This window comes from Bos javanicus, chromosome 3 (assembly GCF_032452875.1).
Source record: "Bos javanicus breed banteng chromosome 3, ARS-OSU_banteng_1.0, whole genome shotgun sequence".
Taxonomy (NCBI): Eukaryota; Metazoa; Chordata; class Mammalia; order Artiodactyla; family Bovidae; genus Bos; species Bos javanicus.
Genome location: NC_083870.1, coordinates 92,228,277 through 92,242,694, shown reverse-complemented (window position 1 = coordinate 92,242,694; position 14,418 = coordinate 92,228,277). Strand labels below are relative to the sequence as shown.

General features: G+C 52.1%; 1 protein-coding gene across 3 annotated transcripts in view; it reads right to left on the bottom strand.

The window, feature by feature from the left end:
• Positions 1 to 464: 464 nt before the first annotated feature.
• The window catches only part of SSBP3 (single stranded DNA binding protein 3), a 165,997-nt gene continuing 152,043 nt past the window's right edge, over positions 465 to 14,418 (bottom strand). For all 3 annotated transcript variants that reach the window (XM_061411856.1, XM_061411857.1, XM_061411858.1), the window contains 9 exons: positions 13,526 to 13,590; positions 12,847 to 12,895; positions 12,199 to 12,234; positions 11,626 to 11,680; positions 10,234 to 10,304; positions 3,496 to 3,574; positions 3,255 to 3,283; positions 3,040 to 3,141; positions 465 to 2,197 (listed from right to left, as the gene is read on the bottom strand). In XM_061411856.1, the coding sequence (XP_061267840.1) occupies positions 2,168 to 2,197; positions 3,040 to 3,141; positions 3,255 to 3,283; positions 3,496 to 3,574; positions 10,234 to 10,304; positions 11,626 to 11,680; positions 12,199 to 12,234; positions 12,847 to 12,895; positions 13,526 to 13,590 (516 nt within the window). In that variant the 3' untranslated portion in view covers positions 465 to 2,167. The remainder of the gene's footprint in view (positions 2,198 to 3,039; positions 3,142 to 3,254; positions 3,284 to 3,495; positions 3,575 to 10,233; positions 10,305 to 11,625; positions 11,681 to 12,198; positions 12,235 to 12,846; positions 12,896 to 13,525; positions 13,591 to 14,418) is intronic.

Sequence of the window (14,418 nt, the reverse complement as noted above, 5' to 3'; positions counted from 1 at the left end):
GGTGAAAAAATAAAATAACCTCCTGCGGCCCAGCACCCTAGGACCTGCAAAGCAAATTTCACCAGAAAGGAGAAAGCAGGCGTGGTTGCAGCCCACGCGGCCATCCTAGCCGACACCACCTCGCCACTGAAAACACGGCGTACTGGGAACCTTTTCCTGCTTTTCCAGAAAAATACGTTCTGGCAAACCAAAATGTATCAGCAAGATGAGAAACTGAAACTGCCTTTCAGAATGCCCCCAAATATTTGAAATGAGACCATGCCCTCCCTCCCAACCCATCATCCCCAACTCTCCACAGAAAATGCAGAATTAACACGCCCAGGAAAAGGCGGCCAACGCCTGGAACACAAAACAAGATCTTGTTGAGCACCAGGAACAGAATTTCTGCCCAGCCAGTCGCCTGGCATTTTATAACCAGTATAATAAACTCCAACCCACGTTCCCCCAAACATGTCAGGAAGGGCTGCGGAAAAAAGATGTCCCTTTAATAAAACGTTATCAACATATATCGTACACAAACTACAATGTATCATAATTACTTTTTTTTTTTTCCTCTCTTAATTCAGAACCAGACTACAAGGTAAGAAAAAACACAGAAACAGCTACAATGTTCCCAATAATCCGCACAAGGTCTTTTTTCAGGCAGATGATATCTCACATAATATGATATACATGGATCAAAGGAGGGAAGAAAACGAAGACCAGCTACAGGGGAGAGGGGGGAGAGGGGTGTAAATGTACAAAGAATTCAGGTGTCTCAGGGCAAGACACAGAGGTTTCGATGCAGGGCGGTGAGGTGAGGGAGGCCACGAGTCACTCCTCCTGGGAGGGGACAGGCTCCACTGTGGCGTTTGTCGGTTTTTGAAAATAAAAACAGGCCCAGGAACAGCACACCTGTTTGGTTGTTGGTGTCCCCGCGCCCCCCACAGCGATCCCAAAGTCTTTCCATCCAGTTCCAAGCATATACAGAGCAATTCTGGTCAATATCCCATCTTTGAAAAAGAAGGAAGAATCAAGAGAAAAAAAAAAAGAACACCCAACTCCAGCCCTGCGCTGCCCGCACACACGACGTGGACGATGCGAGGGAGGAGGACGCAGAGGTCACGGTTTCCACGTCCCAGGTCATAGCCATCCTGTCGGGGGCGGCCTCCCCCACTCCACTCCGAGCCACCACCCCGCTGGTAGGATCCTCACTGGGAAGACTGGGGCGGGGGCTGAGGAGGGGGCGGGAGCCCGGGTGAGGCGAGGTCCAGAAGAGAGAGGAAGCAGTCCTGGGAACACAGTGCATGCCAGCCGGGTCACAGCGCGGCTCCGCTGGGGCAGGGTCCTGAAAGCTTGGGGGCCTGGCCCCTCCGGCCACGCCATGGGGGAGGGAGTCTGGGGTCCAAGCTGTGCAGCTGCTGTCCACCTCGCCGGGAGAGACCAAGCAAAAACAAAACAGGTTCCCGCCCCTCCCCCGCTCGCCAGCACAAACCAAAAACCCCAAGTGGAAAAGGGTGACTCGTTTTTTCTTTCCAAAACAGGCCGTTTGAAAGAAACCACCGATTGTAAACTGCCCAGTTTATTATAATTATTATTATTATTTTTAGATGGCTACAAAGACAGGTGAGATCTCACACCTAGACTAGCTTTCCTGGTGGAAGGGCTTGGGTACAGACAATGGGGCTTGGTTTTTTTTTTTTTTAAAAGAAGAAAGCAAAGAGGTGGATTGGGCTGGGGTTGGGGGGGCTTGCTAGAAGCTTCCATTTTTAAAAATTTTTCCCCCAAAAAACCCCCCTGAAAACAAATTAAAAAAAAAAAAATCCCAACAACAGCAGAACCCCAAACAAACAAACAAACAAAAAACAGAAAAGTGTCAAGGACATCAAAGGTCCTTCGGGAAAGGGCAAGGGTGGGATTTTTCTGGTCATTGACTTGAAATATATTTTTATTTTGAGTTTTGTCCTTCATGTTTTATGGAATAAAAAGTTCGGCCTTTTTATTGCATGAAACTAAAACTGGGAAAGGTGGACGGGGTGGAGGAGAGGGTGGGGGTTGGGGGGGAGCAGGAGACGCCCCTCCCCCAGCTCCTGGGTAATGACACCTCACTTCTTCTTGCATAATTTCTGGCATCTTCCCGCCTGCAATGTCGGCTCTCTCAGCGTCTCGGAGAAGAGGAGGGGGGGAATCACACACTCATCGTCATGCTTGGAGAATACTGAAGGGAGAAGCAGAGAAGGGGGGTCGTGAGGGCCGGGTGTGGGAGCCTTGTGGAGGTCTGACTGTATACAGCTGGACAGGGCCTGTCTCAGGGCTGGGCTGAGACCCCCATGATGGCACTGGGTGGGCAAGGGGCCAGCAGGCAGGACTCAGGAACCACCCCCCCCCGCACCAGCCTGTGTCCCTCACTTGCCTGCCCTGCCCCCTTTCCCTCTCCAAATCACCCCTTCTTTCCTAAGGAAGCCAGCACCAGCCCCTGCCCTCCCCTCACAGGGCCACGGACTGCAGAGGACTGGGGTCTGATGAGCTGGAGCACAGCCAGGGCACCCTGGCATGGGAGCTGGCCTGGGGTTCTCAAAAGCTACAAAAACAAGACATTGGTTCTTCAGATGAGACTGTAAACAAGAAGCCTAATATGAAAAAACAGCCAGCCAGCTCCTCCGCACTGAGACCCCAGGAAGTCACTAGCTGCATGCACATCCCCCTCCAGGAGAGGAGGATGCAGACTGAGACAAGGACCCAGCGGGCCAGGGCCCAGGGCCCGTCCAGCCACGTGAGCTTCACCAGCGCCGGAGGCACTGCGCCTGCATGCGGACGCCTGGGAAGGTCGGATTCGGGTGACAGGGCTCAGCACTGCACCGGGGGCTGCTGGGGGTGGGGGGAATCTGAGGGCGCTCCATTTTGTGGAAAAATAACCGAGGTCATGACACAGCTGCCAGGACACTGGCCCAGCAGACAGGTCTCAGGTCTCGGCCAGGAGACTCTGAAACTTTAGTCGATAGTCCCAGGGCCCAGTGAGGACCCGGAGGGTGAAATAAGGGCGGTGGTGGGCACACTCACATTGTCATTCTGGAAGGAGTGGAGGAAGTTCCCTCCTAGCTCGCCATCGTCCCGAGGGGTGCCTGGAGGATTGCTAATGCCACTTATGTTGTTAGGAGAATTCTGCGGAGAGACCAGAGGTGGTGAGCCCCGGGCCCCCAGCAACCTGCCACCCCTCCCGGGACGGGAAGGCTTTCTGGAGGGTGCTGTCAGGGAGGAGACAGGGACACACTCACTTTTGGAAGTCCGTCCATGTCACCTGACCCTGGAAGGAAGAAAAGTCCAGTTCAGGGTCTCGCCCGTTCTTCTGTGCAGGGGCCTCCAAATGCTTCCACCCAAACCCCAACATTTTGCCAGAGGACCTTCTACCCAGGCAACATCTTCCTCTTCGGATCTTCCTGTGGGGACCGGGCTCAGCGGAGCCCAGAGCCGAGGCAGCGAAGGCTTCCCGGGAAGGCAGGCAGGGTGCTGACTTACCTAACGAGCCATTCATGTGGTGTGGCTCCATGCCGCCCATGCCCCCCATCGGGCCGTCCGAGCCTGGACCCATCGGGAACTGTGGGAGAAGCACAGAGCGTGTCACCTGAGTGGGCCCGCCGCAACCCTCACAGGGCTCCACACCCAGAGGCACAGAAGTGCAGCCGCCGGGAGCTTCCACCCTGGAGGAGCTGCTCGCGGGCACACTCGGGCACTGAACGCCAGAGGCCAGAGGTGGCACCTCCCCTAAGCCTTCGGACTGTGCAGGGCAGAGGCCTACGCACACGGGAGGGAACGAACCAGGAGAGAGGGAGGGGCTGATCCAAGGCACCAGAGGCAACTCTCACACCAGGCCTCCCGGATCCCACCCTGGGCTCTTTCCATTCCCAAGGCAGTGTGTGGGGCTCACAGAGACAGAGTGACCCACTGAGCCAGGCCTGGGAATAAAACTACTAATGCCTTTCCTCCCCATTTTGCAGATGAGTAAACTGAAGCACAGAGTGGACCATGCTTTGGCCCTGTATCTCCCAAGTAGGAGATGGAGGAGTGGACCTCGGGCAGCCTGGCCCTGGAGCCATCACATGAGCCTCCTCCTGGCTCCTCCTCTGAAATGTGGGGGAGCTGGGGCATTGGTGGCAGGCGTTCTCTCCTTGGGACTCCGTAGGGGTGCTCACTAGTGAGCAGAACTGGAGATGCAGAGGGATCAGAGGCCAGACGTTTCATCTGCTCCACTCCCTTCCTCAGGCCTGTCTGGGACTATCACCCCCATCTCAGAAAAGATGCAACCAAAGACCAGAGGTCACAAGGCATGGCCACCAAGGGATAGCTGAGCCCAGCCTGGAGAGCCAAGGCCTGGAGTACCGACCAGAGGCAAGGGCGGACAGGGGATGAAGCAGCAGAACACAGCCTGATTGGCATGTGGCCTGTGCTGAGCGCTGAGTCACACCTGGGCCTCAGCCTGGAGGAAGAGCGCAGCCATGGACACCCAGCTACCTCACAGGATACTGAGATCTAGAGATGGCTGCAGACCAAGCATGGCTGCAGTTTCAGAGAGAGGCACTGGGAAAAAGGCAGAAAAATCACGATAGGCTGCAAGGAGGTGGCGGCAGAGCGAAAAAATAACTGAGGGTCAGGATCCGGGCAGGTAGAGATGTGTCATGGCTTCATTCCTGAAAGGGTCCTGCCTGAGCAGAAGTGAGAGCCCTCTTAGCAGGTGGCAGCAGGACCAGCTGGCGCAGAGACTGCTGTGAGGAGACTGCTAGGGTACCAGTTGCTGCCTCACCGACACCCACTCACATTGTCCTCGCCTCCCCAGTGGCTTCCCAAGGTTGCTGGTGGGCCGGGGGGCACATTTTGCCATCTGGCAACCCATTTCATGTTAATTAACCCAAGTGATAGGAGATGAGGGTGACCTACTTTTTAGGAAACCAAACTCAAACACAGTCCTACCAGACCAAATACATCCAGGGGAATTCCCTGGCGGTCCAGTGGTTAAGAATCCACCTTGCAATGCAGGGGACACAGGTTCGATCCTTGGTTGGGGAACTAAGATCCTACATGCCATGGAGCAACTAAGCCCACATGCCACAAATACTGAGCCCTGGCGCCACAACTGGAGATTCTGTGTGCTGCAACGAAAGACCTTGACTGCCACAACTACAGACCTGATGCAGCCAAATAAATAAAATACATAAATATTTTTTTAAATCCCCAAATTTGATAATATACACAATTATGCACATGTATTACAGGTGCATAAATATATTTCAAAAACAGGTATCTTATATTATATGGATTTTCATGCTATTTTTAACCACATACGACCAACTCATTTAATAACTACACAATTCAGTGGTTGTTCGTGTACTTAGCAAGTTGTACCATCACCACCACAATCAATTTTAGAGCACTTTCATCATCCCCAAAAGAAATTGTACGCATGAGCCATCACTCCCCATTCCCCCTCGAATCCCCAGGCCCACACAACCATTAATTTATTCTGTGTCATAGATTTAGCTGTTGCTGCTGCTGCTAAGTCGCTTCAGCCATGTCCGACTCTGTGCAATCGCACACACAGCAGCCCACCAGGCTTCTCTGTCACTGAGATTCTCCAGGCAAGAATACTGGAGTGGGTTGCCATTTCCTTCTCCATAGATTTAGCAACTCTAGTTATTTCATATAAATTGTATATGACCTCCGTGGCTGGCTTCTTTCAGCTGGTGAAATGTTTCCAAGGTTTATCCATGTTGTAAGCATGTATCATGTACTTCATTTCTTCTTATGTCCAAACATTGCATTTTATGTATGTACTACGTTGTCATCAGTCAGCAGACCCCGAGGCTGTCTCTACTTTGGGGCTATTGTGACTAATGCTCCTGTGAACATCCATGTACAGTCGTGTGGACATGTTTCCATTTCTCTGGGGTAGATGCCAGTGAGAGGAATTGCAGGGTCACAGTAACTGCTTAACCTATCGAAGAACTGCCAGACTCTTTCACAGCACCTGCACCAGTTTATGTTCCCGTGAGCAGCATGTGAGAGTTCAGATTTCCTCCCATCCTCACCAACACCGCTCATTATTTGTCTTTCTGACTCTAGCCATCCTAGTGGGTGTGAAGCGTAACACACTGCAGTTTTCTTTTGCATTCCCTTATTAACTAATGACATTGATTATTTTTTCACGTGCTTATTGGTTCTCTGTACAAGTTTGGAAAAATGTCTATGGAGATCCCTGGCCCATTTTAAAGTTGGGTTTGTTTTTTATTATTGGGTTCTAAGAATTCTTTACACGTTTACAATTCAAGACCCTCATCAGACACATGACTTGCAAATGCTTCCTGTGGGCTGTCTTTCACTCCCCCGACAGTGTCCTCTGAAGCCTGAATTTCACATTTTAATGAGCCCAGTGCAGCTACTTCTTGTCACTTGTGCTTTTAGTGTAGCTAAGAAGGCTTTGCTAACCCGAGTCACAAAGATTCATTCCTACGTTTTCTTCTAATTGTTTGACAGTTTTAGCTGACATTTAGGCCTAGGGTCCACTCTGAGTTAATTTCTGTTTGTGTATAAGGAAGTAGTCCAGCTTCATTCATCTGCATGTGGATATCCAGTTGTTTCTTCTGTATTATTTACTCTTCTGTTAAATTCTATGAAAGAACAGCTGAACTAGTGAACAGTGGCAAACAGCAGGATGACTAGTTGAACAAATGACATGTACAGGGAAAATATAACACTTTTATAATATTTGTCTTCAACACAGTAAATTATTTTAACTCTTTAAACTGGGTATTTAAATGTTGAGAAGATGTGGCAAGAGCAAGAGCTGCGGCAGATTCTTCCCCAGGGGGCTTCAAGAGAGCTGCTCCTCTTGCTTTCAGGCGCCCAACAAGGCAAATGGGGCTTGCTTTTCCACTAATGCTTCTCTGAACTGCCTGCAGGCTTCGGACACCTTTCTTTCACGTAGGGCAAAACTGGAGAGAGTCAAGCAGAAAATGCACCGACTTGCCACTCTGCTCTCATCAAGCACTGGTGTCAGTCCAGCGTACCAACACCAAACTCTCCACTCCACAAGAACATCCGTGCATGCAGTGCTTAGGACTTTACTTAAGCACACAGGTTTTGGATCTGTAGGAATCTGCTTCTAGTTCTCCAAAGATGTCCATTCACTTTGTATCCAGGTAGGTTTTGGAAGGTCGGCCATTTGTCAGGCCCTTTCCACCTAGGAGCTCATCAGATGGGCTGTGCCTGCCTACGATGTCCGTCATTTCTAAACATTCCGAGCACACTGGGTGTCATCATCAATTAAACCTGTTTCTCAGGGAAAATGGTTTTTAAAGCACAAAGGTAATTTTAACTTGTGAGATATAAGCTGGTTTCTAAGTAAGTCACAGTTTTAATAAAAATGTTGAGAAAGTCTTAGCTAACTTGGCTGCCCTTGCCTATAACACTTTGAGTTCTCAAGCAGTCTCACTTTCAAAAGGTGAGCCATTACTCTGGCCGTACAAGGCTTTGTCACAGCCCCTCTACAACTCTGAACGGCTCAAGCGCAGTCCACTCAGCCTTACCTAGGCTCCTGGTGGCCTCTTGAAGATCATGAAACAGTTCTGGAGAAGCAGCAGCTATGTTTCTACTTTATTATAATTCCTTTCCACATTCTCATCTCACAGTGTTTCTAAGAGAAGAGCATCAGAGCAGGCTGACGTTTTCACATCTTCTCTACAGCCAGCAACAACGCCAGTCATCTGTGGGCACGTGTCCGAGGCCTTCTCTTTTTTTATAAACTCAAAAATCTGTTTCTGCGTGTTTTGAGCAAATCGACAAGTGACCAAAACCTTTCATTATGAAAGCTGGATTATCACAGGCAAGCAAACCAGGCCCCTTGGCAGCACCGTTAGGGACAGGTGGGCGGGGAAATTAGCAGGTAAGAAGTTCATGGGCTAAGTGGAACTTGCCAAATTAACTGCACTGTCTGCCAAACGTGCAGATAAACGAGCAAAGTGTGGCTTGTATTTGGACAAGAGAACAGTAATATTTTATTTCTCTTCCACACTTCATTAACGTCTTCTTCGCAGAAATCAAGATGACAAGGTGAAGCTCCAGTTTTCAAGTCACAGTATCTAAAAGCTAGGGACATGGTTCTGTTGAGACGGTCTGATGAACCACTTGATCTGAGGAAGAAAGCTCCCTGACTACCAGGATGATGCAAGAGGATCAGCTACACACCACGAAGGACCAACACGCTTGTCACCAAAATTCCCCTTCCTTTCACCCGCAGGACTTAGCTGAAGCCTCTGAATCAGGAAACGCAATCTTCTCAGTTCATGGAGCCGTCAAGGCACCAACATGGTGACAGTGACCATTTCAGGGCCCCGCCAAGCGTGGCAGCCACCTTTCTACACTGAGGACTGGTGTTTCTTTGGATGGCATACAAAACTTGTGATTGACTTAGAGGGATGTGCATGTCACGTCCCAGACAGCCATGCACTGTCCCACCCCTCCTCCGCCCACCTCTCTTCTCTTCCACGCCCTTGCCAGGACGTGCCATCTTGGTTATCTGCCTCCTGGATGCAGGTCCGTGTGTCCTCACACCTGTCGTTAACATTCATTCAGGCCTCTCTTTTTTGGACATGTCAGGGCCACGCTGGGGCTGGTGGTCTCATCGTTCTCATTTTCATTATTTGAGCTCTTAGAAAACATGACCACGATACTCACAGTGTGAAAAATGACATGTGCACTATCTTGACACAAGGCCTAACAGTTAAACTGCAGGCAGAGTCAAAGGCAGATTCTGCCAGGGCCTGGATGTTGTGCGCTTGAGTGGTACCCCTTGGAGTGATGCAACATGGATGATCCATCATTGAGAGCCACAGACCACGACCGTTGGCATATGTGGTTGGGAAAATATGGCAACAGCGACCATGGGAAGAGGGGAGTCTATGCCATTTTCATGTGCTCAGTCCTGTCTTTGAGGCAGCTAAATGGGCCTTGTATATTTTTTCCCAACCTTCTACATCCACTGCTAAAACCTCAAAAGACTTTTGTGTCCTGGGAAGTCATCTCTTGGGACACAGGGCTTTTGGTGCTAAAACCCAAATGGTTGGCCACCCTAGGGAGAGGCAGGGGTATGGGAGGTACTGGCTGCCTTGGAGAGACAGGAGAGAAGGTGGTGGAGTGGCAGGTGAGGAGCGTGGTTCCCACAGTTCTCAGTCATGGGATCCGGGTAAGGTTCGTCTTGGCATCCCCAGGTGGCAGGCCTACAACCACCCCCCCGCCCAGAGGCTGCAACACAGGCAGCATCCAGCATTGAGTAGCCCACAATCAGGGCTATTAGCACACGGGGTGATTCTGGAGTTACACCAGGAACAGAACCAGCAGAACCAGACAGAGCATCCTAAAGGCCAGAGCCAACCTTGGAGCCTCAAGCCCACGCTCTGGCTCCTCTGTCCCTGAACTACTGATGTGGTCACACGACAGCCTCCTTTCCACACCCTGAGCTCCCCCAGGGCAAGCCCAGTGGGATTCACCTTTCCTGCCCGGCCAGGAAGAGCTGCCAGACCAGCCCTGTCCTTAGGGAGCTCCCAGCCAGGAGAGGCCGACAGGCCACAGCTGCATGGTCCAGTGTGGGAACACAAGAGGGAGCGGTGAGCAGGGACCAGGAAAGGAGGTTTCCGAGCTACACCACCAGCAGGGTGGGAACACTGAGGGGCCGAGAAGGGAGGGAGTGGTTTCTAGATGAGGGAAGGGCGCGAGGAGAGGCAGAGAGGTTACAGGATGTGGGAGTCAGAGGGCTCCCAAAGGCACAGGGCAGGCAGGTACCTGGAGGCCTCCGCCGCAAGCCCCACAGCCAAGGAAACAGACCATAGAGGGTGAGCCATCATCACCCAGGGGTACAGCCAGTCAGCTGAGCAGGGACTGGCCCAGACCACCCCCCCAGCCCCCTGCAGCCTGTGCTCTTCCTCACCAACACCCCATTCAGGCCAGTGGGGGTCCCCACAGTGAAGCTGGGCACCCTGCTCTGACCAGAGGGGTGGGGATCACTCCACCCCCTTCTCTGCCACCCCCTGCCAGCTATGAAATGGGAACCAAGCTGCCCAAGAGTTAATCACTTTTCTGATGGTTTATTTTACTCATCTTTGGTAACAAATGGCTGAAATCAATTAAACTTGCTTTCCCCTCAGCTGATGAAGTTAATTATGATTTGTTATGGTATCTGATATGTAAATTATTAGAAAGCAGACTTACGTTGGACCGGCTGCCTCCAGGCGGCACCGGATTAATCATTGTGTAGATGTTGTCACTGGAATTTGTTGAATCTGTAGAACAGTGGAAACCCGCAAGTCGGGGTGATTAATTCATTGCTTAATTAAAACAAACTCATGGCACTTGAACTCATTCTTTTGTATTTTATCACCTAAAATTTCCTCTAAGTACCAGCATTTTCTGGCTAATTTGTATTTAATGAAGATTCACAAAGTTTTTAATCACAGAAAATTCAACTGTGAAAGCCACTCAACCCTGAAAGGAAGGATTCCAGGGTTCTGGACAGCAGTGTGGACCAGTGTGGACTAGCAAAACCGTCTCGGCCCCCTCACTCCACTCCGCCCTAGACCAAGTGCACTCCCCAGATGCTGCCTGGGACAACCAGGCACAGCCCGACCACCACCTGTGCCCTCCCCAACCCCCGGCCGGCAGTGTTAATCACACTGGGAAAGAGCGGCAGCACAGATGACCGAGGGGCCACCCTGCCAAGCTGATGGGGCAGGAGGGAGAGGCAGAGATGGGGCTGGAGACGCAGTAACATATGGAGTGGTTTAATGTGACCCAGTCTGAATGTAGGTCATGCAGCTCATAAAAATGCAGCAGCAGAAAGAGGGAGCCGGAGTGGGAGCCTCACGGCCGCTGCCAGCCCCACCCCTGCTGCCGAGCAGCCTTCCTGCCATGGGGAGCAGAGGAGGGGGCAGGAGGGACCCCTCTGTCTCCCCAATTAGCCAGAAAAGTCTCCCGAGGAAATCAGCTAACATATTTATATCAGGAGCAGGCACCATACTTCTCGGGCAGAAATCCAACTACCTCTCACTTTTTATTTTGGGGGTGGGTAAAGATGGCATGCTGAATTCCTTCTAGTTGGTGGTACGCTATTCTTAGCTGGGAAAGAAACACAATTGTGATGCTGTATGTGTTTGAGTACACGTGCCCTCTTCTACTGGAGAAAAGGGGAAAAAGGGATCTCTGATACAGAGGACCAGAAACCAAGAGCTCTGGACACTCAAGAGGCATCACTCTGCAGAGTCCTGGGCCCAGGAGGCCAGAACCCCAAAGCCCCTTTCCAGTCACCTAGAGAAGCGACAATCAGGACAGGATTCTCTCTGACCAGGGGGAGTCAAGAGTAGTGAGACACCTCGTTCTTGGATCTCCTTGCTCTGCCCTGTCCTTCAACTGGAGTGAGGAATGCCCCAGCTGAAGCCACAGGGTGGGCTGGTGGCATCAGGGTCTCCTGCCCACTAAATCCCTGATGCCAAGATGCCAGGTGGGGGGCACAATGCTCAGAAAGAGTGGCCAGCCAGCCCTGGCTCTGTACCAGGCCCCTCCAGGACTTCCTACTTCTCCAGCGGCACCGTCCCCCAGCATTCTTACCTGCAGGACTAGGCATGATGGGTGTTCCTGGGGGGCCGCCACCACCAGGGGGTCCCTGGAGACAAGATTAAAAACTGATGTCAGAAACCCACGGTGATGACACATGGCGGGAGAGGCCACGAGCTCCAGCCACATCAGCAGTCCATGCTCACCCGGGACCCAGCCCATTTAGCTCTCACTCAGCTGCCAGTGTCCACACAGAACCCAGGTGTTTAAGGCCTGGGGGAACTGGACTCCCTCCTTCCCCTCTTTAAACCAGGGGGCAGCTGCGGGCATGCATGTGCACTCACACACATGGAGCCCAGTGAAACCACAGGCCTGTGGTGGAAGCTGACTGGCCTCCTGGTCAGTCCCCTGGATGGAGGTCCCAACTCTGGGTCTTGTGTGGGGACTTCTGGGACACCAGAAGGTACAAATACCTGCATATTGACAGTAGATTCTAGCACAGTTTGGAATCTGTGCTCATAACATGTCTTGAAAACAAAGAGACAAGGATCCCCCCGACCCTGATACTCTTGCACACGCAGTCACACAGGACTAGACATGCAATGCCCCAAACCTGCACACACTCACCACGTAGGTACCGGGTGATGAGGAGGAGTATGGAATCTAGAAACAAGAAAGGGGTGAACCATGGGTCAGAGACACCTCCTCCGACAGGCAACATGTGCTCTGCCTACCAAATCCTCTTGGGGACACAACCCCACTCTCGATGGGAAACATACTGAGCCACCTGGTATCTCTAGGAAGGCCACAGATGTGAGCAGAGTCCTGTTCCTCTACTGAACTGGTCCCAGAGTCTTGGCAGGGAACCGTGGGCACAGGAGACCCTCTAGTTCAAGGACAGGAAAGCGAGAGCTTAGCCCCACCCCCTGGCTTCCTGCCCTGGACTGTCTGCGCCAAGCGCCCTCCCAGCTTCCTCCTCTGAGTGCTGAAGGCCTGCCCTGCCAAGAAAGAGGAGGCCGGCAGAGTCCCTGCATGGACAGGACTGAGCCCGGCTTCCAGCTCACACCCCAGCTTCTGCAGAGCCCCTGATGGGTCTAGCGTGGTACTCCCAAATCTCCCCTTACAGATAGGCTGCTCCCTGGAAGCATCAGGTGGAATCCTGCTGCATCCCACTCCCCGTGACACCTCCAACCTGGGGACAGGAACCACCCTGCCCCTTGGAACCTCACCCACCCCTAGAAAACAGAACCCCCCACCCCTAACCTGGGTACTCACTGAGTTAGCACTGTTAGGATTGGGCCAGGGTCTGCCAGCTCCCGGGCCCCTGAAAGGAGAGAGAGATGAAAACAATGAAAAAGATGCTATAGATGCCAACATGGTAGTGCCAGCAGGGGCAGAACAAGAGGGCCAAAATCACCAACAGGAAGTCCTTCATACAGTCCTAGGACTGGGGTAAAAACATGCACTTCCATGGGTACAAATCTATAGACCCCTAAACATTACATGCAAGATTTGTGAAGAATAGCATTTCCTCTGCAAGTGCGTTTTCCTAAGAAGGACACAGATACTCACAGGGATCTACTACCGCAAAAGCGCCACACCATGAGGCATCATCGAGTGGCGCAGGGCTCCAAACCGGAGCCTGCCTCTTACAGCGTGAGAGCCTGGGCGTTACGCCACCTCCCTGTGCCTTAGTTACCCCACCTGACAACAGAGCGTAAGACTAAGCGCTCCACAGGGCTATTACGAAGATGAGGTGAGTTAATCCATAGACAAGCCCTATACGGGGGTCTGTGATGTCTTGTCACCAGTACGCTCGACGTCCTCGCTCTACTGATGAGAAGACTGAGGTCCAGAGAGGTGTCAGTGATTACTGCGATCGTGAGTTTCTCAGGGGGAATAGAGGGTGGGGACTCCCACGGGCTCTGGGCTGCCAGCAGGGCTGTGGCCTTACATGTTAATCCCGGGCATGGCGGGGCCGAGGGAGTTGGGTGGTGGTCTCATGCCGCTGCCGTAATTCTGCAACGATAACCAAGGGTCAGTCTATGAGAAGAAGAAGGGGCACCGGAGAGAAGAGAGGGAGAAACAAACAGAACATAAGGGAGAGGGTTAGTCTGTGAAAGGATCTGATGAAAAAGTAATACATTCATCAAAAAAAAAAAAAAGAGGGCTGGGAACCAGCTGACAGGATCACAATGACAATCCAGCACAGGCGGATGGCCACAGCCTTTAGGCGCACCTTCAGGGGCTTCAGGATGGGTCTCTTGAGAGCATGCGGGTGTCCAGCAAGGAGCTCATGATGTTGGCTGGCACCTGCCCGCAGGTCTCAGGCAGGAAAGGGGAACAGACTCAGCAAGAGGACCGGCTGGTGACCACCAGCCACCTTAGACACTCAGGGAGAACAAACTGCCAGCAGACCAGGGGCTGCATGTGGAGGGGAGGCACGCATCTGCAAGGCCTGTCCAGCGGCTGTTCCCGAGCCTTGGTGTGGACAGACCCCACCTGCCCTGGGTCTTGGTTGCCCCCCGACGCAGTCGCCTGATTCAACTGTCAGCATGCGGGGCCCTCAACAGGCACAGGACCAGAAGAGCAAGAAGAAAATGGTCTGTCTGCTCAAGGGAATCACTGTTCTATTTAAGAAAAAAATCTGCACAGAACTTGGTCCCAACTCACCTCAGCACAACCCATCATGGCAGTGGGGTGGGTCAGAGGGAGTCTGGACCAGGTGCTCAGGCCTGTCACCTGGCTCATCTCCTGACACCACTCTCCCCAACTCCCCTCTTCCAGAGCTATTCTCTTTGCAGGAAATAAATATCTTGCTTCCCTTCTCTACCTGGCAGGTTCCTA